This window comes from Cynocephalus volans, chromosome 2, assembly GCF_027409185.1.
Source record: "Cynocephalus volans isolate mCynVol1 chromosome 2, mCynVol1.pri, whole genome shotgun sequence".
NCBI lineage: Eukaryota > Metazoa > Chordata > Mammalia > Dermoptera > Cynocephalidae > Cynocephalus > Cynocephalus volans.
The window spans coordinates 172,996,535-173,019,196 of NC_084461.1; the positions used below are offsets into that span (position 1 = coordinate 172,996,535).

Here is a 22,662-nt window from a genome sequence, read left to right on the forward strand (position 1 = left end):
GGGGGAAGGAGAGCGTGAGCGCGCTGAGCAGGGAGAGAGGGAGAACGCGTCCTCGTCCGCTGGCCGGGAGGCCCCGGAGCCGGCCCATGGGGAGCGGGCGCCCGGTGCCGGCCAGGACGACAGCCGCCGCCGCCCGCGCCGCGCCCGGCCCGTGAGCCCAGGTAAGCGCCGGCGCGGGCGCCAGGGGCGCGCCTTCTGGGCGCACTGGGAGGGAGCGGGGGATTTCTGAGCCCGTCCGCGGTGCGCGCGGGGAGCGAGTTCCCCGTACCCTTCCGCCCTGGGCCGCACGTCCGAGCGTCGGGAAGTTCGGATGCCGCCGAGGCGCGGAGCGGAGTCTCCGAAAACCCGGGCGCCTTCTACCATGGCTCACTCCCGGGGCTTCGTGGGGCAGGCCGAGGGGACCGCGCCAAGAGAGCGCTGCCGCTCTGGTGCCACCTGTCATCCCGGTCCCTTGCACGCACGTTCAATTTTCCCTCCCTTGCCTCTCTCTGGGGCCCAGCCCGCTATCCCCGCCTCCTTCCCTCCCCCCGCAGGGCTGCAGTTACCGGCGGTGGCTGTGGCCGGCCGCCCTGGCACTGCCGGCTGGGCTGAGGCAGTTTGACCCACCCCAGCTGAAGCTTCCTAATCCCCCCCTCCTGTGCTGGCTCACTCCTTCACTTGGGGGCCAGGGCGGTTGTCCTGGGACTCTGCTTGAGAAGCCCCAGCAGTTGTCCTGGGACTCTGCTTGAGAAGCCAAGAAACTGTAGAGTACTGAGAAGAGGCAGACTCGGGGCTGCCCAGGTGTAGGGAGAGACGACAGCCGGCTGCCCTGGCTGGCAACCCTCCCCAGTGACTCCAGCCTGCCTGGCCTGCCTTGCTTACCCCTAGGAGCCTGGCTGGGGCTGGGGGCGGGGGAGGGGTGGGCAAGCCGCACCCCCAAAACCACAGACTGCAGCATAGGAAGAATCCTCTGAGACCCAAGCCCCATTTTACATAAGGGCACACTGAGGCCCAGACAAGTGACATGACTTGTCCAAGGTCATACAGCAGATGACTGAGTCAGGGCCAGGATCCAGCCTTCTTGTCTTCTCAGTTCAGGGCCTTCCACCGAGCTCACCTTTTGGAGGTGAGCTCCCTGCCCATCCCCATGGCTCATGACCAGGTTCCTGGCTTGGTGAGGCCAGAACATGTCATCCTAGAAATGGCAGTCTCTGGTGAGGGGCTGTGTGGCCCAGGTGGGCTGTCAAGTCCCATGAATTTGGGGGAAGGGGTAAGCTCCCCACACTGGAGCATCCCACCCAGGCAGGATTGTCCTGGCCCCATGTGGGAAGGCAGCATGGTGCCCAGCTGTGGGTTGGCACTTGCCTTACTGGTTTGAGCCACCTTGGTGCTGCCAGGGCGGTGCCCACTCTGTGCCAGCACTTGGGGCATGTGCCCAAGGAGCTCATGCTTTGGTGGTTATGCTCCAGGGACCCCCTCTGGGAGAGCCCCATGAGGGCAGGAGAGTGATGGAGAGTACGCCCAGCTTCCTGAAGGAGACCCCAGCCTGGAAGAAGACAGCCCCTCAGAATGGCATTGTGGGACAGGAGCCGGATACTCCGCCTCGGGATGGGCTGCATCATGGGGCACTGTGCCTGGGAGAGCCTGCTCCCTTCTGGAGGGGTGTCCTGAGCACCCCGGACTCCTGGATTCCCCCTGGCTTTCCCCAGGGCCCCAAGGACACACTTCCACTTGTGGAGGGTGAAGTCCCCCTTAATGGGGAGAGGAGGGCCAACTGGCTGGGCAGCAAAGAGGGACTCCGCTGGAAGGAGGCGATGCTTACCCACCCTCTGGCATTCTGCGGGCCGGCGTGCCCACCTCGCTATGGCCCCCTGATTCCTGAGCATAGTGGTGGCCATCCCAAGAGTGATCCTGTGGCCTTCCGACCTTTGCATTGCCCTTTCCTTCTGGAGACCAAGATCCTGGAGCGAGCTCCTTTCTGGGTGCCCACCTGCTTGCCACCCTACCTGGTGTCCAGCTTGCCCCCAGAGCGTCCATGTGACTGGCCCCTGACCCCGCACCCCTGGGTGTACTCCGGGGGCCAGCCCAAGGTGCCCTCTGCCTTTAGCTTAGGCAGCAAGGTGAGTGCTGGAGCAGAGAGGGTACTTGGGGCTCAGGCCATGCCAGGTAGCTCAGTGGTCCCCGAGCAGCCCTGCTGGGACAGCACAACTCTGCCATCCCATTCTGATGGAAAGATAAGACAGCACCCAGATCGAGAACCCTGTCAGCTCAGATCTGTCCCAGGCCCCAAAGTCAGCCCAGAGCAACCCCTCCTCTGAGCAACTCCATCTCCCTAGACCCCCCTGCCCTGAGGCTGCTGCAGTGACTGACTCACCCATTGTCTGCCCACCTAGGACAAGGCCCTGGGAACTCTGGCCTTGGGATGTGTCACCTTATTATGGGAGGGTATGGGTGGGCAGGCAAGGCCCCTGTATCAGGGAGTGGGATGTGCAGGCCACCCCATGGCCTGTGTCTAGGGCACCTCCCCAACGGGTTTCCCCCAGGCCAGGGATGAGATTTTAAAACATTTAAAAACCAGCATGGTACAGGGCACCACAACAATCCAAACAGATCCTGGATACCCTTTGGCCCTGCCAGGCATTAACCCTTTATTTGCTGGGTTGTGGGAAGTCCGAGAAATCCTGGGGGAGCATCTGGGGGTAGCCAGGACAGTGGGGGAGGCACTCTGGGGACCCAGAGCAGTGCCATTTGTTAACTGCTATGTGAGTTCTTTAGTATTTTCCCAGCCCTCGATGGCAGTCAGTTCTGCCCATCCTTTTAAGCAACCAGAAACCAAAGTCAGCACTAGCTTAATCCTTTCTCCTCTCTTTAGGGCTTTTACCACAAGGATCCGAGCATTCTCAGGCTGGGAAAGGAGCCCTTGGCAGTTGCGGAACCTGGATTGTTGGGTTTCGCCCCTGGTGGGCATCTGCAAAGAGCCGGGGAGGCGGAACGCCCTTCACTCCACCAGAGGGATGGAGAGATAGGAGCTGGCAGGCAGCAGAATATTTGCCCACTTCTCATGGGGCATCCAGATACTGTTTCCCGGACCCCCTGGCCTGCTTGTCCCCCAGGCCTGGTTCATACTCTTGGCAACGTCTGGGCTGTACCGGGCAGTGGGAGCCTTGGGTACCAGCTGGGGCCACCAGCCATGCCAACGTGCCCCTCTCCAGCACCTCCTACCACCCAGGGGGGCTGTTGCACATCTCACCCACCTGCTAGAGGTGGGGGTCTTGGCCCTTGTGGGAAGTGCCAGGAAGGCCTAGAGAGGGGTCCCAGTGGATCTGGTGAATCCAGCGAGGAAGCGAACAGGCCCTCTGGTCCCAGGATCTGCGCCCCCAGTTACCATACTAAGCTGAAGAAGACGTGGCTCACGCGACACTCTGAGCAGTTTGGCTGTCCAGACGACTGCCCTGGGGACGAGGAGAACCCGGCTGCCCGGCTCCAGGCCCTCAAGAGGGCAGGCAGCCCTGAGGTCCAGGGAGCAGTGGGCAGTCCAGCCCCAAAGCGCCCACCCGACCCTTTTCCAGGCACTGCAGGGCATGGGGCCAGGGCTTGGCAGGAGGTGCTGGACACATCGATAGGGAGCAAGGCAGAGGCAGAACAACATGGTGACCAGAGAGGTAAGGGGCAAGGTGGGCTGTAGGGCCCTGCTGGGGAGGGGTGGCCAGGTCTGGGGCTTTGCAAGGGGCTGGGATCCATAGGCCCTTTATGAGTAGATCATGCCCAGTTGTCAGGTTTCCCACCTGGATCGTTATGGCTGATCGTTATGGCTGATTGAACTCTGAGAGTTCCTCAGCATCTACAGGCCAGAGCCTTCCAGCAAGTGGCTTCTCTGTCTCCTCCCAAGCCATGGTGTGTTGGTGGCAGTATAATGACATGTTTCAGAGCATGGGCTCTGGAGTCAGAGTGCCTGGTTCCTGACTTGGTGATTGGTAGCTGTGTGACCTTGGGTGAGTCACTTCATCTCTCTGGGCCTCAGTTTCTTCATCTATAAAATGGGGATAAAGATGGCACCTACCTCATGAAGACTGCTGCAGCAATTAAATCCTATAATAATTCACAGCAGGGCTCTGAAGAATTGCTGGCACTTAGTAAACACTCAGTAAATATTTACTGCTATGATTATTTATGCCACAAATCCCCACTTGGGGATCCCCTTTCCTGAAGGACCCCTTGTCCTGCCTCAGGAACGGCTGCTCTCTTGGCCAGCTGGATCGTGGAGACTCAGTTTGGACTCTGCCAATGTTAGGCCTTTGGGCACATCCTGTATGCCTCTGCCACACTGTGCCCTTCACGGAGGGTTCCAGCACTACTGGCCCCAGCCTCAGTTCTTCAGGATCACCTCAGTTTCTCAGCCTCCTGGATCAGAAGTCTCTCCGCAGCCTTGCCAAAACACTCCTGCACCTGGCACGGGTCTGTCTGCACCCTCCCAGGAGTCTGCCTGGGCTGGAAAGTTGTCAGCCCCCTCGCCTTCTTGGGTTACTGCACCTGTGGCCTGTGTTGAAACTCTCCGGCCTTCTCACCTTCCGGTGCCCTCCGTCCACGTTGGGATTGTCTCCTCATGTTGTCACGCAGCCAGCAATATTACTAAGCCCTCAGTGGAGCTATCCAAAGTCTACACTGGATGGATCCTGCACTGTGTCAGGATGATTGCCCTAGCTGCCTGCAGCCTTGGGCCCAGCACACCAGACAGCCCCTTCCTTCGGCCTGTCAGTTCATGTCAGTGCATTCTCAGGCTCCTTGCTCAGCCTCGTGTGTGAACCTTCTAGCTGCCTGATCTACTCTTGCTAGTTCTGAATTAGGCCTCATAGCCTGGGGCGAGGGCTGGTCCGGCTCCATGTGTGGACGGGGTAGGCATTAAGGCAGGGGCTGGAGTTTGCATGAGCCCAGGAAATCCCGGCTTCTGACCAGCTGCACTGTCCCCTCAGGACCCGGAGATGGCAGGGCCAGCCTCCAGGACCCAGGGCTTCAGGACAGGTCTCGCCCGGCTGTCCCGGCAGCCACTGCTCAGTGCCAAAGCTGTGCCCATGCAGCTGGAGAGGTGGGAGGGCTGGCCTGCCACTCCCAGCAAGTGCGGAGGTGAGTTGTTGCCCCTGGATGCCCCTGGATGTCCCTAGCCTCCTCTCCCTCCCGGCTCTGTCCTTACCTTCCTCTGCCCTATCTCCAGATTGCCTCTGGGAGGGGAGCAGCAGCAGGAGGAAGACTTGGCCACTGGCTCTGAGGAGAGGGGAGGATCTGGCCCGGAGGCCCGGCTCAGCGTGGGCCTCGCCAAACATCTGCTAAATGGTTTGGGAGACCGACTATGCCGCCTGCTGCGCAGGGAGCGGGAGGCCCTGGCCTGGGCACAGCGGGAAGGTGAGCAAAGTTTGTGGGCCTGTGTGGGGCCTGCAGAGTGTGGGGCCCCCCAGCTGTCCCTTCCCCAACCCCCATCGACACTGCCAGTTCCAGTCCTAGGCCTGCCACAACCTCAGAAGAGTGCCTGCCCTACTTTGCCCTTATTCCTGACTTAGGCTTAGTCAATGCTGAAGCTTCTGGCCTGGGTGGGGGATGTTGGGAAGGTGTCAAATCTGGTCCAGCCCAGTTCTGGGAGCTGGACGGCTTGTTGGGAAAACAGGACTGAGTGCCAAGCGTCTGCTAGAGCTCTGGGAGGTGGGAGGGGGCTCTTGAGGGGTTGAGGGTCGGGAAAGCCTTCCTGGGGTGGTGAGGCTCACGTGCCTATGACACTAGCGGGGTGTGGGCTGACGGCAGAGACTGGTGGGCATCCAGCTAGTTCCTCTGGCTCCAGGCACCCCCTTCCCCCGCCACCAGCAGCCCTTCACAGCACCACGAGGGTGGTCTTTGTAAATACAACCCCCTGGGTCTGTCCGTCCCTCCCTGAGTGGAGCTCACTGGTGGTTCCCTGGTGCTCCAGAAAGGCCAGCCCCCTTGGCTCCCAGTGTGGGCTCCTGCCACTCCCAGCCCAGATTCCCGGCACACACGCCCCCAACCTTCCTTCCCGGTCTCCAGCACTTGTCCATCCCCTGGGGTCTTGGCACTGGCTGTTCCCTGTTTGGAGTTTGGAATGCTCTGCTCCTCCCTTCCACCTGGTGAATGAAAACTTACTCATCCTTTGGGGCCTATTGGGAAGCTCCCCACTGTCTGTCCCCACCCTCACCTTTCCATGCACTGTCATCCTCTGGCATCTGCCTTGGGGTGCCATAGTCATTGCTGTGTTCATGGGTCCATCTCCCCATTAGCAGTGTCAGCGCTGGCAGGGCGAGGGCCACGTTCTGACCAGCTCTGAGTCTTGTGCACCCCACATGGGACGTGACAAGGTGTTTGTTGAGTGTGTGCTCAGTGGCTCCTTTTCCACCCACCAGTCATGGCTTAGTCTGACACTTTGCTCTTAGAAACTCCACTCCTTTGAGTAGGGGAAGGGGTGGCCCTTAAAGGTTTCCTCTTGTAATACACAATGTCCACCAGGAAAGGCCACCCGAGCATAGTTACAATATGTTTCCGTTTCTGGTAACACGGAGGGCTCCGGAGGAAGGCAGGTGGATGAAGGAAGGTGTTGGAAGTGGCTTGGATTAGCCTTCAGGGTGGCGGGGAAATCCCTGGGACAGGGCTGGGGAAGCTGAGTCTCCACTGTTCCTGAGAAGCGTTTGCTGGAGAGAAGGGTTTCTGTGCGCAGGTTTTTGACATGGGTGTTGAATAAGTAGCGGTGACTCCCTCCCTTGGTGGCCCTTCTATAGAAACTGCTCCTTGCTTCTCCCCACCCCTGCCTGGAGACTTCCCACATCAGGTCCCCCAAAGGGGCTCATGGCCTTCAGCCCTATGACCCTGTTCTCTCCTGTGGTCAGCGGGCCAGGGGCCAGCTGTGACAGAGGACAACCCAGGCATTCCACGCAGCTGTAGCCGTTGTCACCACGGACTCTTCAACACCCACTGGAGATGCCCTCACTGCAGCCACCGGCTGTGTGTGGCCTGTGGTCGCATGGTTGGCGCTGGGAGGACCAGGGAAAAGGCAGGTAGGAGAGGAGGGGGGTGGCGAGGGGTAGGAGGGCAGGGGTGGGGGCCTCGGTAGGATGGCTCTGAGGCCAGTCCTTGGCTGCCTCTCCCTAGAAACCTTCCCACTCCCTGTCCAGCCCTGGCCTCGGCCCTGCTCAATGCCCCTTAGAGCAGACTGTTCCCTCTCCCCAGACCAGAGAGCCACACCTGTGTCCCTGCCCATCCTTAAGAAGTCGAGTGCCTACTCTATGCCTCCCACTTTGCTCAGCCTGCATCTTTTTAAACTTGTTGTTCCACTGTGAAGTGGGTATTACTGCCTCTGTTTCCCAGATAGGAAAAACTCAGAGAGGTTAAGTGACTTGCCCAAGGTCACACAGCTAGTAAGTGTTGCGGCCAGTATTTAGACTCAGGTCTTCTGATTCCATCCTATTCTTTTCATGGTTCTCAGCTTTCTCTCCCTTAGATCAACTCAGCCACCCGAGGGCTTGAAATTTCCTGATGTTCCAATAGACATGGCCAAAAAGAGTTCCAGGGTTAGATTAGTTTTGGAACATTCTCTTCTTACTTGACCACCTTGGGGTCTTGCAAAACATCTCAGAATAGTAAAGCCTGTGCATTCTGCAAGCCAAGAGTGCTATGTCACCATGTAACCCAGGTTCCCCAGAAAGCACACATTTTACTGATTTCTGGACCTGCAGCTTCTCCCTTCCCACCCCACAGGCTCTCAGGAGCAGTCCACAGAGGAGTGTACCCAGGAGGCTGGGCACACTGCCTTCTCCCTGATACTGATCCAGTGTATCTCCAGCCAGGGTGAGCCATCTCGGAGGGGTGGGGCATGCGAGGGTGGGTCCTGAGGGAGACCAGCTTCCTGTCTGGTTGTCACTCACCCTGACGCCATGCCCTCCTTGCTGGCAAGGCCAGGATGCTCACGGGCTGCCTGCTGATCTGCATCACCACCAAACTCCATCTCTCCTCTCCACGTCCCCAGCTTTGGCAGAACTGAGCACAGCAATGCACCAGGTCTGGGTCAAGTTTGACATCCGGGGGCACTGCCCCTGCCAAGCTGATGCCCGGGTGTGGGCTCCCGGGGATGAGAGCCAGCAGGTAAGCACCAGGGCATGGCACCGGTGACAGAGAACTAGATGGTGGGGACCAGGATTGGACAGTGTGCCAGCAAATGCCTGACCTTTGTGAGGTTTGGCCCTCTTCTTTTGATGGGGATGAAGAGGGACATAGGAGCTGGTGAAATCAGGCAACGTGCCATGTTCCCCTGGGGGGGATCAGGACCCCTCCCCCCATCCTTTGAAAGTCCTTGATCCCTGCTGCCCAGAGTCCTAGACCACTATGCATCTTCTTTTTTTGTGGGGGAAGGGTCAGCTGGCCTGTACTGGGATCTGAATCATTGACTTTGGTGTTAGAACACCGTGCTCTAACCAGCTGAGCTCACCAGCCAGCCCACCGGGCATCCTCTAGCTCAGCACTTGCCATGTCATGCTGGAGCTCATTGTTGGTCTGGTGGCTGTGTCCCCAGACCTGAGCTCCTTCCAGTGGAGCATTGGCCCCCCTTCTCAGTATTCCCAGCACCCAACACATAGCAGATGCTCCATATGCATTTTGCGCAGTTTTGGGGAAGTTTGTGTTTTTATTGGAAAAGTCATACATTCAAGAAATAGTTCATTGAATGCACTTTGTGTACCAGACACTGTGCTACATACCTGTGGTAGAAAATTTGGAAAATATAGACAAGTATAAGGAAGAAAACAACAATGGCCTTCAATGCCACCATCAACATTTTGACATATTTCTTTCTAGTCATTTGTCTGTTTATCCACGACTGCTGTAGCGTACTTCCGGCCATATCCTAGGCAGAGCCCATGATGACTTTTTCCCACTGAACGTTCTCTCCTATAACATTTGGCTCCTGTGAACACATTTTTGGGACTTGCAAGAGTCCATTGTTAGCCCTTGTGGGTTGAGTTGAGTTGTGTCTGCCATTTTTTAAATTTCTGGTTGGATTGGGGGGTGGTGGATGGGTTTAACAGAAGGAGGCGACAGAGAAAGCTCCCCCAACTCCACAACCTTCCTGTAATGGGGACACCACCAGGACCAAGGACATCAAAGAGGGTGAGTAGCTCCTCTTGCCCCTCGACTGTGCAGGAGGGAGGCTGGGCCAGAGTTTGAGGCAGAAGGGGGCAATGGAAGTCTCCAGAAACAGCTACGAATTGCTTCAGCAACCCCCCCATCCCTGCCCCCACCCAGTAATCTCCATCATTGTTCTCCAGTCTCCTAACCCCGTCTCCAGCCAGACCCCCGTTCTGAGCTCCTCCTTTTTAGAGGTTCTGGAGCTGCCTTCAGGAAAGGGGGTGGTAGGGTGTGAGGGGGTGAGCAGAGAGTAGCCATGGCCTGGAGGTGAGGGCAGACGTTGTGGGCAAGATGCCTGGACAGGAAGGTGAGGGGCAAAACCTGAAGCCCCTCCCACTTTCCTCCCTGACAGAGACTCCGGACTCCACCGAGACCCCAGCAGAGGATCGTGCCAGCCGAGGGCCCTTGCCCTGCCCCTCTCTCTGCGAACTGCTGGCCTCTACTGCTGTCAAACTCTGCTTGGGGCATGAGCGGATACACATGGCCTTTGCCCCCGTCACTCCAGCCCTGCCCAGCGTGAGAAAGGACTCAGAGGGAGGGCTGGGAACCGGGGGGCCGGAGGCTGGGCTGGCCCTCCCTGCACAGTCGGGCGGGTCCTGAGCCCTCTGCCCCTCCATCCTTCCCTCCCCACAGGATGACCGCATCACCAACATCCTGGACAGCATCATCGCTCAGGTTGTGGAACGGAAGATCCAGGAGAAAGCTCTGGGGCCGGGGCTTCGGACTGGGCCGGGCCTGCGCAAGGGCCTGGGCCTACCTCTCTCTCCAGTGCGGGCCCGGCTGCCTCTCCCTGGGGCTCTGCTATGGCTGCAGGAGCCCAGGCCTCGGCGTGGCTTCCACCTCTTCCAGGAGCACTGGAGGCAGGGCCAGGTGAGCCTCCCTGCCTCTCTCCTCTCAGCTCTTGTGGCCTTGGTCCCTAGGCCCAGGCAGTCTTGGTCGCTCAGAGGGGCAGCAGGGCTTGGTCCCCACTCTGTCCCAGCACTCCTACAATACAGCCCAGCCTGACCATGGCGGGCACCCTGTGACCTCGTTTCTTTCCCCACTACAGCCTGTGTTGGTGTCAGGGATTCAGAGGACACTACGAGGCAGCCTGTGGGGGACAGAAGCCCTCGGGGCTCTCGGAGGCCAGGTGCATGCGCTGACCCCTCTGGGGCCTCCCCAACCCACAAGCCTGGGCAGCACCACCTTCTGGGAGGGATTCTCCCACCCTGAGAGTAAGTAGCCTGATGTGGGGTAGAGGTCTCTGGGAACCTGAGCCCTCGGGACTGGGTGGCAGCGGAATCCCAGAATGCCTCGCGGGTGGCTGGAGGCAGGGCCCAGGCAGAAACTGGACTCGCATTGCAGACCCCAGGGCAAGGGCTTCTGGGCCAAGGAAGTTCCTCCTGGGGACAATAGCCATTCTGTGTCTTCTAGTTCGCCCAAAGTCAGACGAGGGCTCTGTCCTCCTGCTGCACCGAGCTCTGGGGGATGAGGACACCAGCAGGTGCGGACGGTGCCAGGGGCCAGCCCTACCTCTTTGTCCATCCCTTCCCTCCCCCTTCCCCTCTAGTCCCACCCTGTGACCCTCAGTGTCCTCATGCCTGTCCTCTGGGAGTTATTCCAGCAGTGGGGGATGGGGCTTTGATGGGGTCTCTTGTGCCTGGGTTGGACCTGTGGATGTGACCTTCTTGGCCCCCTCCCCGCACAGGGTGGAGAACCTGGCTGCCAGCCTGCCACTCCCAGAGTACTGCGCCCGCCATGGCAAACTCAACCTGGCTTCCTACCTCCCCCAGGGCCCTGTCCTGCGTCCACTGGAGCCCCACCTCTGGGCAGCCTATGGTGAGTGTCCCTCCACTCCTGCCTACTCCCTACCCTGTACCTGTCACCTTGGGGCACACGTGCATCTGTGTGACAGGGTCCTGGGGCCTGAAGCACTTGTCTTATTCCACTTTCAACTGTCCTTTCTCCACCTCCATGCAGGTGTGAGCCCACACCGTGGACACCTGGGGACCAAGAACCTGTGTGTGGAGGTGATGGACTCAGTCAGCATCCTGGTGCATGCGGAGGCACCGCTGCCTGCCTGGCACCGGGCACAGAAAGGTGGGTCCTCAGCTGGAGACAGGAGAGGGGAGAGCTTACAGAGGCAACTAACTGTCTGTCCATGCCCGCCCTGGGCCTGCCTGAGTGGCCTTTCTCCCTCAGACTTCCTTTCAGGCCTGGATGGGGAGGGGCTCTGGTCTCCAGGCAGCCAGGTCAGCGCCGTGTGGCACGTGTTCCGGGCCCAGGACGCACAGCGCATTCGCCGATTTCTCCAGATGGTGAGTTGGGAGCCGGGAACCCTCCCCCCGCCCAGCCCGGCAGCTTGTCCTGTCTGCCCAGGGCCCGTCTGAGTGTGGGCTCTATGCGAGCTACTCCTCACCCGCTCCCTCACTCATGCACACAGATCCAGAGAAGGCAGGCTGGGCCCTGGAGTTCTATGCTGGGGCCCCTGGGAAGAGCAGGAGCTTGTGGCAGGAGAGTCTGAACCTGATGATCAATGACAGCCACAGCTGCCCCGGCTGCCCATCGTGCTAAGGGCCTAAGGTGCCCCGGCCTTAGGTTCCCCGTGGGGCTGGGGCTGCTACTTCCCCATATTGCAGATGAGGAAACAGTTCATTGGTAGAGCTGGGCTCTGAGCTTGTATCTGTCCTGATCCCAAGTCACTTCTTCTGGGAGCAGGCAGCCTCCCCTCCCTGGGCTCTGGGTGGGGGCCAGCGGAGGGCCAACGGGAGCCCTTTGGAGTCGCCCTGCTGCTCCCTTTCCATATCCACATCTGATGAGGACAGGCTTCCTGGAGGACGTGCTCTTGGTCGTGCTGGCAAGTCAGGGAGCCGAGGGAGGTGGCAGGTGGAAGGAGAGACTGGGCCAGGTTGGGGGGCTGAGGCAGGAAGCTCCAGAGGAGCAGGGGAGACAGCAGCCAAGGTTAAGGTTAGGGCAGGCCCAGTGGTTGCAAAGTGCAGCTGAGCCCTGATTGTCTTGGGGAGAAGGCTCCACCAAGTGCCACCCGCTGCGAAGGCAGACACACACACAGACATGCAGAGGCCATTGTGGTGTCCAACCCCATCCGCCTGCCAACATGCACACACATCTGTAGATGCACATGTGTATGCGGGGACAGCAGAGGGCAGGACAGAAACACGCCTTCATAAACAGATGGCCTTGTCTGGGTGTGGCAGGCTGTGGGCAGTCCCGTATGGCCCAACCCGATGATTCATGGGGAAGGCCTGAGGGGCATAGTCTCACTGGGTGGCCTGGGAAACTCTGCTCTAGCTCCAGGATGGGCTTGAACTTCCATGGGCAAAGGAATCTCGGCACTTGGCTGGGACTCCCCGAGGGTCCAACCTGGTTCACCAGCCTTCCCCTCCCGCCATGGCTCAGTCTTGTAGCCCTAAGCTCAGGCCAATGGCTGAGGTCCTAGCTGAAGGGGGTTGATGTAGCTGGTGGCCAGTTGGAGCATGATGCTGGCGTTCACCTCTGCAGGTGTTCCCTGGGCACCTCCTCCTCTGGCCTCCACGAGTCCCTGCCTGCCCAAGGAGCTCCTGCTCTGGTTGGGCTGATGAAGGCCCCCATGGCTGTGCCTGCTCAGAGGCCTCAGCCTGGACAGGCAATCCTGTCCCTGCCTTGGGAAGCAGAACTTCTCTGTGGCCTTGCCTTTTCTGGATCCAGGATCTTAGAAGAATCGAGGAATGCTTTGGATTGTCTCCCCAGGGACATACAATTACCTGCTCACCCACAATTTAGCATACAGTTCAGGCCATTTACAAGACTCCAGATTAAGAACTTCTGGTGTAGGTGGTTTATGACTTGGGGTTATGCAGAACATCTTGGGGTTTAGAGAAAGGGGTACCATTGAGAGAGGGGGCAGAGGGGCTGGGGCCAGGGCCTCAGAGGCTACTAAAGTCTTCCAGTCCTTGGAAAAGCAGGGTTCCAGACCCCCAGATTTAGAGCCCTTAATCCTTTCCTCTATGGGCTTTCCAGCCAAATGTTCTGCCAACCTCAGTTGACCCAGCCCCTCACCAGCCCTGTGTCCTCCCCTGTTCACCCCTTAAGAATCGACCACTTCAGCTCTTGTCTGCACCCCTGGCCTCTGGGACGTCCATGCCCTGTCCTCTCCCCACCTGCCTCATTTCCCCTTATCTTCTTTGAGGTGTGCCCGGCCGGTGCAGGCACCCTGGAGCCTGGCACCCCGGGCAGCTGCTATCTGGACTCAGGGCTGCGGCGGCGTCTGCGGGAGGAGTGGGGCGTGAGCTGCTGGACCCTGCTGCAGGCCCCCGGAGAGGCCGTACTGGTGCCGGCAGGGGCGCCCCACCAGGTGCTTCCCCAGTGGGGGGGGCTGTGTGGAGATCAGGATGTCAGTCACAGACATTCTCTCAATACCTTGAGAGCTAGGCACGGCAGGAAGCCAGGCCCCGTTAGAGGGAAGAGGAGACTGAGTGGTCTTGAAGTCATCAGGCCCAGCTGAGACTTGCCCCAGAGATCCGGGTCTAGTCCTGGCCTCCTCTGCATGTGGACATGGAGGGGCTTGGTGTCCTCTCTGGAATTCCTCTGGTCAGTCTTGGCCACGCCCTTTGGGGTATCTGGTGCCATATTCAGGGCCTCTGCTCTCCGAGAGCTGGGCTAGGCAGCCATTAGAGGAAGTAGACCTCAGGGACCAGAGGGACAGGGGAGGAGGTGTGATCTTGAGCCTCTTTCGACCCTCCTGACCATGTCCTCCCTGATGCAGGTGCAGGGCCTGGTAAGCACAGTCAGCGTCACTCAGCACTTCCTATCCCCTGAGACCTCTGCCCTCTCTGCTCAGCTCTGCCACCAGGGGCCCAGCCTGCCCCCTGACCACCACCTGCTTTATGCCCAGGTGAGTATGACACTGGCCAGCAGGTTGGGCGTGCTGCCCAAGTCCCTTTCTGGCACAGCTTGGTGGACACAGCAGATACAGCCAGTGCTGAGCAGGCAGCCAGTCTGCACAGAGGAAGGCTGTTCTTGTCTTGAGTGGGGTGGGGGTCTGGCAGGTCCAGGAATGGGACTGAAAATTCTTTGTCTTTTCTCTTTTTCCTAGATGGACTGGGCTGTGTTCCAAGCAGTGAAGGCAGCAGTGGGGACATTACAGGAGGCTAAATAGGGGAAATCCAGGTGTCTGGGATAGGGGTGGAGGGCAGGTGCTCAGCCCAGGCAGAGCTTCAGCAGGGAATGACGCTGGGGAACTTGGGGACTTTTGATTAATCCCACAAGCACCACTCTGGGCACAAGTAGGGGACCCCATTACTTGCCCCTGCCCTGGGCCCTAAAGCCAATAACCACAGTGCTACCAAAGCTCACACCTGCCTTTTGCAGGCTGGCACCTGCTCCACCCTGTGCCCCTCTGCATGGTACCAAGCCCACATTGGGGGTGACTGACTCCCTCCAGCCCCCACCCCCCAACCCAGGAGACAAATAGCCCTTCCTTGGGGGACCCTGGGAATGATTCTGGCTTAAGCAACACATCTTCCTCTACTGTCCCACCTGTGCCCCAAGCTCTGCTTATACCACCTGCATCCTCACCGGGCCCCTGGGCAGCCCTTCACACTGCAGGCACGCTGGACAAGGGGCCATGGAAATTCTGCTCTCCTGCAGGAAGAGCTGTGAAGTGTGGGGAGGGGATGGCATCAGGGACTGCCAGGCTTGGCTGGAGGGAAGGCACGGGCGATGCCACCCTGCCCCTGCTCCCTCCTCCCAACTCCCTCCTTTGTGATTTCCATTAAAGTCTGTTGTTTTGTGACTGCTGCCAATGTGGTTGGCCTTGCTCCTGCAGGCCACATGGTCTGGGGAGGGAGGGGAGACACAGAAATCTGCTCTGTAGCAGAGGCAAATGAAGCAGGGCAGGCAGGCAGGCTCGGACCAGACGACAGGGAGCTCAAACACCACTGCCTGTTCTTCTGCTGGGGGCCTGGGTCCCTGCCTCCCACCGGGGAACAGAGGGAGCCTGCAGCCCCCAAAGATGCTCAGCATCTACGACAGCAGGAAGGCAGCATCCTGGGCATGGCAGGGAGGTGGCCTCCCCATGTGGCACCCACCTAGAGATTCTGGAACCCCACCCCTCCCAGCAAACTCCAGGCTGCCTGCTCCGTCTTGCCTGCCCTGACCTGGAAATCCAGGAGTGTGGCCCAGGAGAGCCCTTGCCCAGTCCGTCTGCCCTTGGTGGCCAGGGCCGGCCCCAGGCCCAGCCACTTGCTGGGGATTGAGCTTCACTGCCTCAGACAGCTGACCCCTTGTCCTCCCCGCCCCGTCCCCATGGCACTTCTGGTGTGGCTCTGCCCCGGACCCCTTCCTTTGTGTATCTCAGCCCTCAACTGCACCAACTGTTGTCATACCTAATTGTTCTGCTGTGGTTTGGAGAATTTTTTTTTTAATTAAATAAAGTTTTTTTATTATAAAGGTAATATACTTTCAGAACATTCAGAAAATAAGAGTCACTTACAAGCCCATCTCTACTCAGCCCCAACCCAACCACTATTAGTATTTTGGTGGATTTGTTGTGCTCGTGGTCGGATTGGTGTGTTTTGTACTTGGTTTCTTTCTTTTAACACTGTATCGTAATCACTTTCTATGTTGCTACCTAACCTTCATTTTAAATGGCTGCTTATATTCCATTAAGAGGCTTTGCCATGATTTACATAACCATCCTTCATTTTAAAAGATTTTTTTTTAGGTTTCTTCATTGTTTGGAGAGCTCAGTTTTTTTTTTCACTTTTGCATGAGATTTAAAAAAAAAAGAAAGAAAAATAATTAGAGAACTCCTATATTTTACTGTGTTACCGTTTTCATTTAATTTACCTCATTTAATCCTTTCCACTTAAATGATCTCACATAATCCCTTATTTGCTATTTTGATGTAGATAGATTTACTTCCCCTTTACAGAAGCAGCATCAGGCAGGTGGGGGTTAATTACCCAAGGTCACACAGCAAATTAGTGGCAGGACTGGGATTTGAACCAAGTGTTCTGATTCAAGCCACCTCATTCACGTCCTAGTCTCAGCTCTTAATGGAGTTTAAAGATGGCTTGTCCTCCTCCTTCCAACGTATGCACTTTATAGCTGATAATGTTCCAAGTAGCACTGAATGACCTATTTCTACTATATTTTGCCTTCTATAGCTGTGTCCTGATGTCACCTTAGAACCCAAATACAGGGTCCTTCCTGTGGGAAGAGGGTGCTCTGAACTTTGCCCATTAGAGGTGGGGATGGCCCAGTCACTGGACCTCTCTCATCCTCATAAGACCTCATCTCCTCTCTGTGCCCACCACCCCTTCCCATGGTGGGTCACGGCACCCTTGAGGACATATTTGGTCTGATTCTTTGTAAACAGCAGGTGGGTCCATGTTATTTGTTTCAGGACTGGATTTGGGAATGAAGACAGTCCAGGTAGCAACTGATTCTGAGTCTCAGCTTGGGGAGCTCGGTGGTGCCGTTCCTCATGGGGGCCCCTGGGTCTCTGCTTCTCCCAGGGTCTTCTTCTGCCTCCAGCCCCTCTGTCTGGCCCAGATATCGCAGATGCACAACCCACAGAGCTGGACATGAGCCCGGGGTGTGTGAGTCGGATGATTTCTTTCCCTGTTTTCTGATTAAATTCCCAGACTTTTTGTTTTGAAATCATTTTAGATGTCCAGCTGAGTCACAAAGACTGCACAGAAAGTTCCCAATTATCCACTCAGCTATCCACCCAGCTTCCCCGAATGTGAGCATCTCACGTAACCACGGTACCTTTATCAAAACTAAGAAATTCACACAGATGTAGCCCTATTAAGGAAGCAACAGGCTTCATTGGGATTTCACCAGTTTTTTCTTTTTCTGTTCAGGATCCGACAGTGCCCATATTTGACAGATAGCCTAGGGGGTAAATGCAGCCTTCCCAGGGCTACTCTGGGTGCTAGTGGCAGAGCCCCGCCTGCAGCCCGACCTCCTCTTCCCTCTGCAGCTGGGCCTACGTTGTCCTCCTCACCCTTTCTGCTTTGTCAAGAGACAGGGTCTTGGTGCTGTGTAAACAACTCTGGCATCACAGCTTGCCCGTCCTGGTCCCCGAGGCTGCCCACCCCAGGCCTTCCCACCCACATGCTCACACGCACATGCCCTGACATGGTTGGCCCAGGCTTCTCTCTGGGGGTGCACACTCAGGCCCCTCCCGTCCCCCCACCAGCTGTGTCCTTCCATCTCTGGGAGTGGATGACACAGGGCAGACTTCAGGGAGGCCTTGGTGGTGTCTGCTTCAGCCTCCCTCCCTCCCTCGGTTTCCACCTCTGTCTTAGGGTCCCTCTGCTGTGCTCTTCCTCCATGGCCTTGACAAAGAAAGTTGACCTCTGTCATCTCCCGGCACTCACTCTGGAAAGGGCTAGGCACACCCCCTTGAGGGCTCTTGCAATGAGTCTCCTTCGGTTTACAAGGGGCTTTTTGGTGTTCGGTCGCCTCAGTTACACCATGAAGTAACACTCAGGGGTGATGGGGCCCACTCAGCTGCAGAGGAGCACTCTCCCACCAGGACAGACGCGGGGAGCTGCGGGGGGTCACCGTCTGCGTTCTTCCAGGCAGTTAGGCTTCTGCTGTTTACCTTAGGCTGCCTCTGAAGCTCTCAGAGCCCTGCCCAGACATGACCTCACTCTGTCTCAAATCATCCCCGGGAGGCAGAGAGGCGTCAGGGAGCAGACCCTGACGCTGCCCCCACTTCACAGATGGGAAAACTGAGGGATAAACACACACACACACACACACACACACACACACACACACACACACACACACACACACACACAGCGCAAATACAGTTGACAAGTTGCTCTACAGTCCTGGGGTCCTGATTTTCAGCGCCATGAGTTCAGCTGTTTGGGAGGTGGGAAATCTTGGAAAGGGCCTCAAAAAATCATGGGCCCACAGGTCTAACACAGGGCCCCACTTCGAGGGAATGTGCAGTCAGTATTAGTATGTGAGAGGGGCCAGGGAGGCCGATCTGGCGTGGCTGGAATTAGTCTCGTTCTAAGGCAGCCCTATAGGTACATTCATGGGGTTGGTGGGCTGCCTGGTGACGATACCCAGCGCTGGGCAGTCCACACAGCTCCTCCCAGATTCCCAACAACCTTGTAAAAGGAGAGTTGTTATGACCCTACTCCACAGATGAGGAAACTGAGGCCCACGCTTACCCAGGCACACAGAGCAAGCCAGCCAGCAGTGGCCAGAGTCCAGTGTTTTGTCCACACTATCAAGCCACTGCGCCCCCAACAGGGAGACACAAAACCCACAGGAGGGTACAGGAGAGGGGACCTCCCGGGGGTGAGATTCCTTGCTTGCTTGGCAGATTCCTCCACCTGGCCCTGCCTTTCTGTCCTGAGAGGTAAAGGAAGCTCCGAGGAGGAAAGGTCAGCTGGAAGAAAAGCAAGAGCTCACCAAAACAGCGCACCCCAATCTCCAAGCCCAGGCCCTGCAGCTGGGTTGGAGGGCTGATGGAAGACGAAGGAGCGGCTCGCCCCTGCCCTGCACCGGCTCACCGTCTGCAGGAAAAGGGCCTTGAAAGTGCGTGGGAAATGCAGTGGCCAGGTGGACGCTGATGAGGCCTGAGCTGGCCCATCCCAGGCTCTCTTGTCTCCAACCCCCCCCTCCCACCCCCAGCCCTGCTCCACCGTGACCATCCCAGCCCTGCCCTGCTCTCCTCTTCCCGCCCAAACCAATCACTCAGCACTCGGCCCATAACCCTCAGTTGACTTTGCATTATATGTCTATGTCCATTTCTCCAACTATATCAGCATCTCCTCCAAGGCAGGGGTTTAATGTCCTCTCGGCTACGTGACATTTAGAACATTTTAGTGAAATAGCTGGAAAGTTATTTGAAAAGTGTACATCTCCGGCAATGGAGTAGTATGTTTATAACAAAAGCTGGACAGTGGGTTCAAGCGGCAGCCCCAGGCTTCCGTGACGTCATCGGGCTTCTGACGTCACCGTCGTTGGCCACAGTGGCACAAAGCGCCCTGCGGGCAGGATGACGTCACCGTCGGAACCGGTGCGGACAAGTGCGCGCTGGGGGAATCAGCGAGGTTGGCGGACGACGGGGAGATGGGGCGACGGGGACTTGGGGGTGGGAGGTGCCTCAGACTGCTGGCCCCGCCCCCGACTGCTGGCCCCGCCTCCCGGTGACCGACGCGGGCCGGCCAATTCGGGCGGGCCGCGGTGACGCGCAGCCTATCAGCGGCCGGGGCTCGCCGGCGCTTCCGCGTTCGCCGGCTCGCCGGGCCCGGGGCGCAGGGGGAGGGGAGAGGCCCCGGAGCCCGTACTCGCCTGCGTCCCATCCCGCCCGGGGCCCGGCGGTCTGCGAGGGCCCGGCCCGCCGCCTCCCGGGGGACCCGATGGCCTCGGAGGGCCTGGCGGGGATGCTGGCGGCCGTGCTGGGGGGCCGGGGGCTGTGCGTGCAGAGCTGGGACTCGGGGCCGGCCGGGGAGCCGCCGGCGCCGGCGCGGCTGCGGAGGAACGTCTGCTACGTGGTGCTGGCCGTGTTCCTCAATGAGCAGGTGAGGGTCCGCCCGTCCGGCCCGCCGCCCGGCCTCGGAGCGCGCGCCGGCCCAGGTGGGGACGGACGGAAGAGCCAACGGCCACGGCCACCGCTGCCCTGTGCCTGGCGCCTCCCGGTTTTGCAAAGCACTCTCACATTTGCACCTGAGCCCCGCGACGGTCCCCATATTCAGAGGAGGAAACTGAGGCCCGGGGGCCCGTTTGTCTCGTCCCACAAGGCCTCAGTTCCTTGAGGAGAGGGCTGTGGTATTCCTCTTCCTGTCCCCAGAGTGTAGCACATGGGCCCAACACGAAGTGGGCTCTCCAGGGCCTCAGTCACCTCCCCTGGGCCCCACGGGTGGTAGTGGCACAGCTTCGGCTTATGCTCTTTTTCGTGCTGACCCCCGCGCTAGCCCACGTAATAACGACTAGGAAGGGCCAAGGCTATAGGTAGGGGTTGTATAGGGTGGGGTGGGGGTGGGATCATGTTTCAAAGTCCAGATCCCAGTGTAAGGAGCTGCTACAAGTAGTCTGTAAACCAAGTGGGAAGGCGAGAGATAGATAATGACATATACAGACACAGATCAGTGCAGGACACATGATAACCCTCAGTCTGGGGCCTAATTTCCAGCCCCTTTGTGAAATGCAAATCTTTCTGAGTTCAAAGAGGGACAGGATTGCAGAGAAGAGAGGGCTGCAGTCCCCAGCCATGCAAGGACCAGCCTCCTGAAGAGCTGAGCATTTGGAGGGTATCTACCAACCAGCAGGAGTGTATTGGGCAACTGTGAGGTCCCACCAGGCCCCGGGGAGGGGGTGGCAGGTGGTTGTGCTGCTTCTGCAGAGCTCCCAGACCAGCCAGACGTGGTAGGGGTGAGGATCCTCTCTCTCCCCTCAGGACGAGGTGCTGCTGATCCAGGAGGCCAAGAGAGAGTGCCGTGGGTCGTGGTACCTGCCTGCGGGGAGAATGGAGTGCGGGGAGACCATCGTGGAGGCGCTGCAGCGGGAGGTGAAGGAGGAGGCTGGGCTGCACTGTGAGCCCCTGACGCTACTGTCCGTGGAAGAGCGGGGCCCTTCCTGGATCCGTTTCACATTCCTTGCTCGCCCCACAGGTATGGCCCACCTGGTGGCAGCACAAGCAGGGGCCGATTGACACCTTTCCCCCTGCCTGTCCTCTAGTGAGATGAGCCCCTCCGCAGCCAGCCCTATTTGGTCTGGTACAAACCTGGCATTGGCGGATTCCAGCCTGAGGGCTCGGGGCCTCCCCCTGGGTCAGGGCTAGAGTGCCTGGGTGTCCATTTACTCTGCCAGATCCACAAATCTCTCAATGTAGCCCCATCCCCCAATCTCCCCTAGGAGGAATTCTCAAGACTTCCAAGGAGGCAGATGTGGAGTCCCTGCAGGCTGGCTGGTTCCCACGGACCTCCCTGCCCACTCCACTGCGGGCCCATGACATTCTGCACCTGGTGGAGCTAGCCGCCCAATATCGCCAGCGGGCCAGGCACCCTCCTGTTCTGCCCCAAGAGCTTCCCTGCAGTCTGGTCTGCCAGCGACTCGTGGCCACCTTTACCAGCGTCCAGACGGTGTGGGTGTTAGTAGGCACGGTGGGTATGCCCCACTTGCCCATCACCACCTGTGGCTTCACCCCCACAGAACAGAGGGGTGGCCTCAAGATGGCTGTTCTGCGGCTGCTTCAGGAATGCCTGACCCTGCACCATCTGGCAGTGGAGACCAAGGGCTTGCTTGGACTGCAGCACCTGGGCAGAGATCACACAGATGGCATCTGCCTGAATGTGCTGGTGACAGTGGCTTTTCGAAACCCAGGTATTCAAGATGAGCCCCCGAAGGTTCGGGGTGAGAACTTCTTTTGGTGGAAGGTGGTAGAGGAAGACCTACAAAGCCAGCTCCTACAGAGGCTTCAGGAATCCTCTGTCATCCCAGTGAACAGATAGGAAGGCACCAGAAGAAGCCAGGAACTGGGCATCTGTGCTCCCTTGGAGGGAGGGAGGAGGCTGGCAACCAGGGATCTTGTTGCATTAAGAGCTAGAGCAGTTCTCCTTGTCCTTGGGGATTTTGTGGAACAGGCCCCTCCATTATGCCAAAAGCGCCAGTGCCTTTAGCACGTGAGGAGTCCAGGGCTCCAGGAGGCGACTGTCCCGTGGGCACACTGAAGTTTCTCCTGTATGTATGGGAGCACTCAGCCCCAGATGGCGTCCACTTGTCATTTTCTGTGCCCACCTTGGCAAGGGCCTCTCATCCTGATCCTTTCAGGCACTTAATCCTGGAGGGGGTTGGGGGAGGCCCCTGGAGGGAGGGCCCCTTGCTGAGTGAGTAGGTGTTGCTCACCTTGCCTTTCCTGCCTAAGTGTCTCTGTGGGCAGAAAGTGAGGGGGGCTGATGGACAAGAGAGCTGCTGCTCCCCTGTCCCACTGATGGCCACCCAGGCCTTTCCCAGATAGCATGTGGGCATTGCAGGGGCTCCTGCCATCCACTGCAGCCCTTGGGCCCATTGGGGCTCTCTTGATTGCACCTGCTGGGGCAGGATGTGACCGAGGGGACCACATCATTAATGAAAACACGAGGTTTGAGCAGCGGGGACTCCAGGGGAAGCTGCAGGTGGGGCTGGGACCGTGAGTGCCGCCCCTGCCTTTGCCGAGCTGCTTTCTTCTCACGATTCCCCAGCTCTGATCCTCCCCCTCATCTCCTGCCTCTGCCTTTTTACAACTTCAGCCCGAGACAGGTCAAACCTTTTCTTCATTTCCCCTCAGCCCAGATGAAATCGTCGGATTTTTCTTTAATAAAAGCACTTTAGTAAAATTTAAGGGAAAACCAAAGGAAATGAACAAAGGAAACGTCTCATGTGCTAGTCCCAGCATCTAAGGCACAGACTGCTGGTTCTGAGCAGAGAGCTCGTGCATGGGCTTCCCCTCTCCTCCACTCCAGCCCCGAGGGCCAGGACAACCTCTACGGCCCTTCCCAGCCCCTCTCCCTGCCTCTC

General features: G+C 58.4%; 2 protein-coding genes across 3 annotated transcripts; both read left to right on the forward strand.

Moving 5' to 3' along the window:
• The first annotated feature begins 82 nt into the window (after positions 1-82).
• HR (HR lysine demethylase and nuclear receptor corepressor) lies at positions 83-15,519 on the forward strand. 2 transcript variants are annotated; one of them, XM_063085810.1, is made up of 19 exons: positions 83-161; positions 1,449-2,099; positions 2,852-3,641; positions 4,950-5,100; positions 5,189-5,376; positions 6,861-7,028; positions 7,729-7,818; positions 7,997-8,112; positions 9,051-9,132; positions 9,503-9,666; positions 9,784-10,020; positions 10,199-10,364; positions 10,564-10,633; positions 10,838-10,968; positions 11,110-11,229; positions 11,332-11,447; positions 13,316-13,480; positions 13,892-14,020; positions 14,222-15,519. In XM_063085810.1, exons 2-19 carry the CDS (start codon positions 1,488-1,490, stop codon positions 14,282-14,284), a joined length of 3,558 nt encoding a protein of 1,185 aa, XP_062941880.1. In that variant the 5' UTR covers positions 83-161; positions 1,449-1,487; the 3' UTR covers positions 14,285-15,519. The 2 variants fall into 2 exon arrangements, with proteins under 2 accessions (XP_062941880.1, XP_062941881.1); XM_063085811.1 differs by lacking the exon at positions 13,316-13,480.
• Positions 15,520-19,526: 4,007 nt separating this feature from the next.
• NUDT18 (nudix hydrolase 18) lies at positions 19,527-22,466 on the forward strand. Its single transcript, XM_063087531.1, has 3 exons — positions 19,527-19,688; positions 20,564-20,777; positions 21,022-22,466. The coding sequence occupies exons 1-3, from the start codon at positions 19,527-19,529 to the stop codon at positions 21,615-21,617; spliced, it is 972 nt and encodes a 323-aa protein (XP_062943601.1). The 3' UTR covers positions 21,618-22,466.
• Positions 22,467-22,662: the final 196 nt, after the last annotated feature.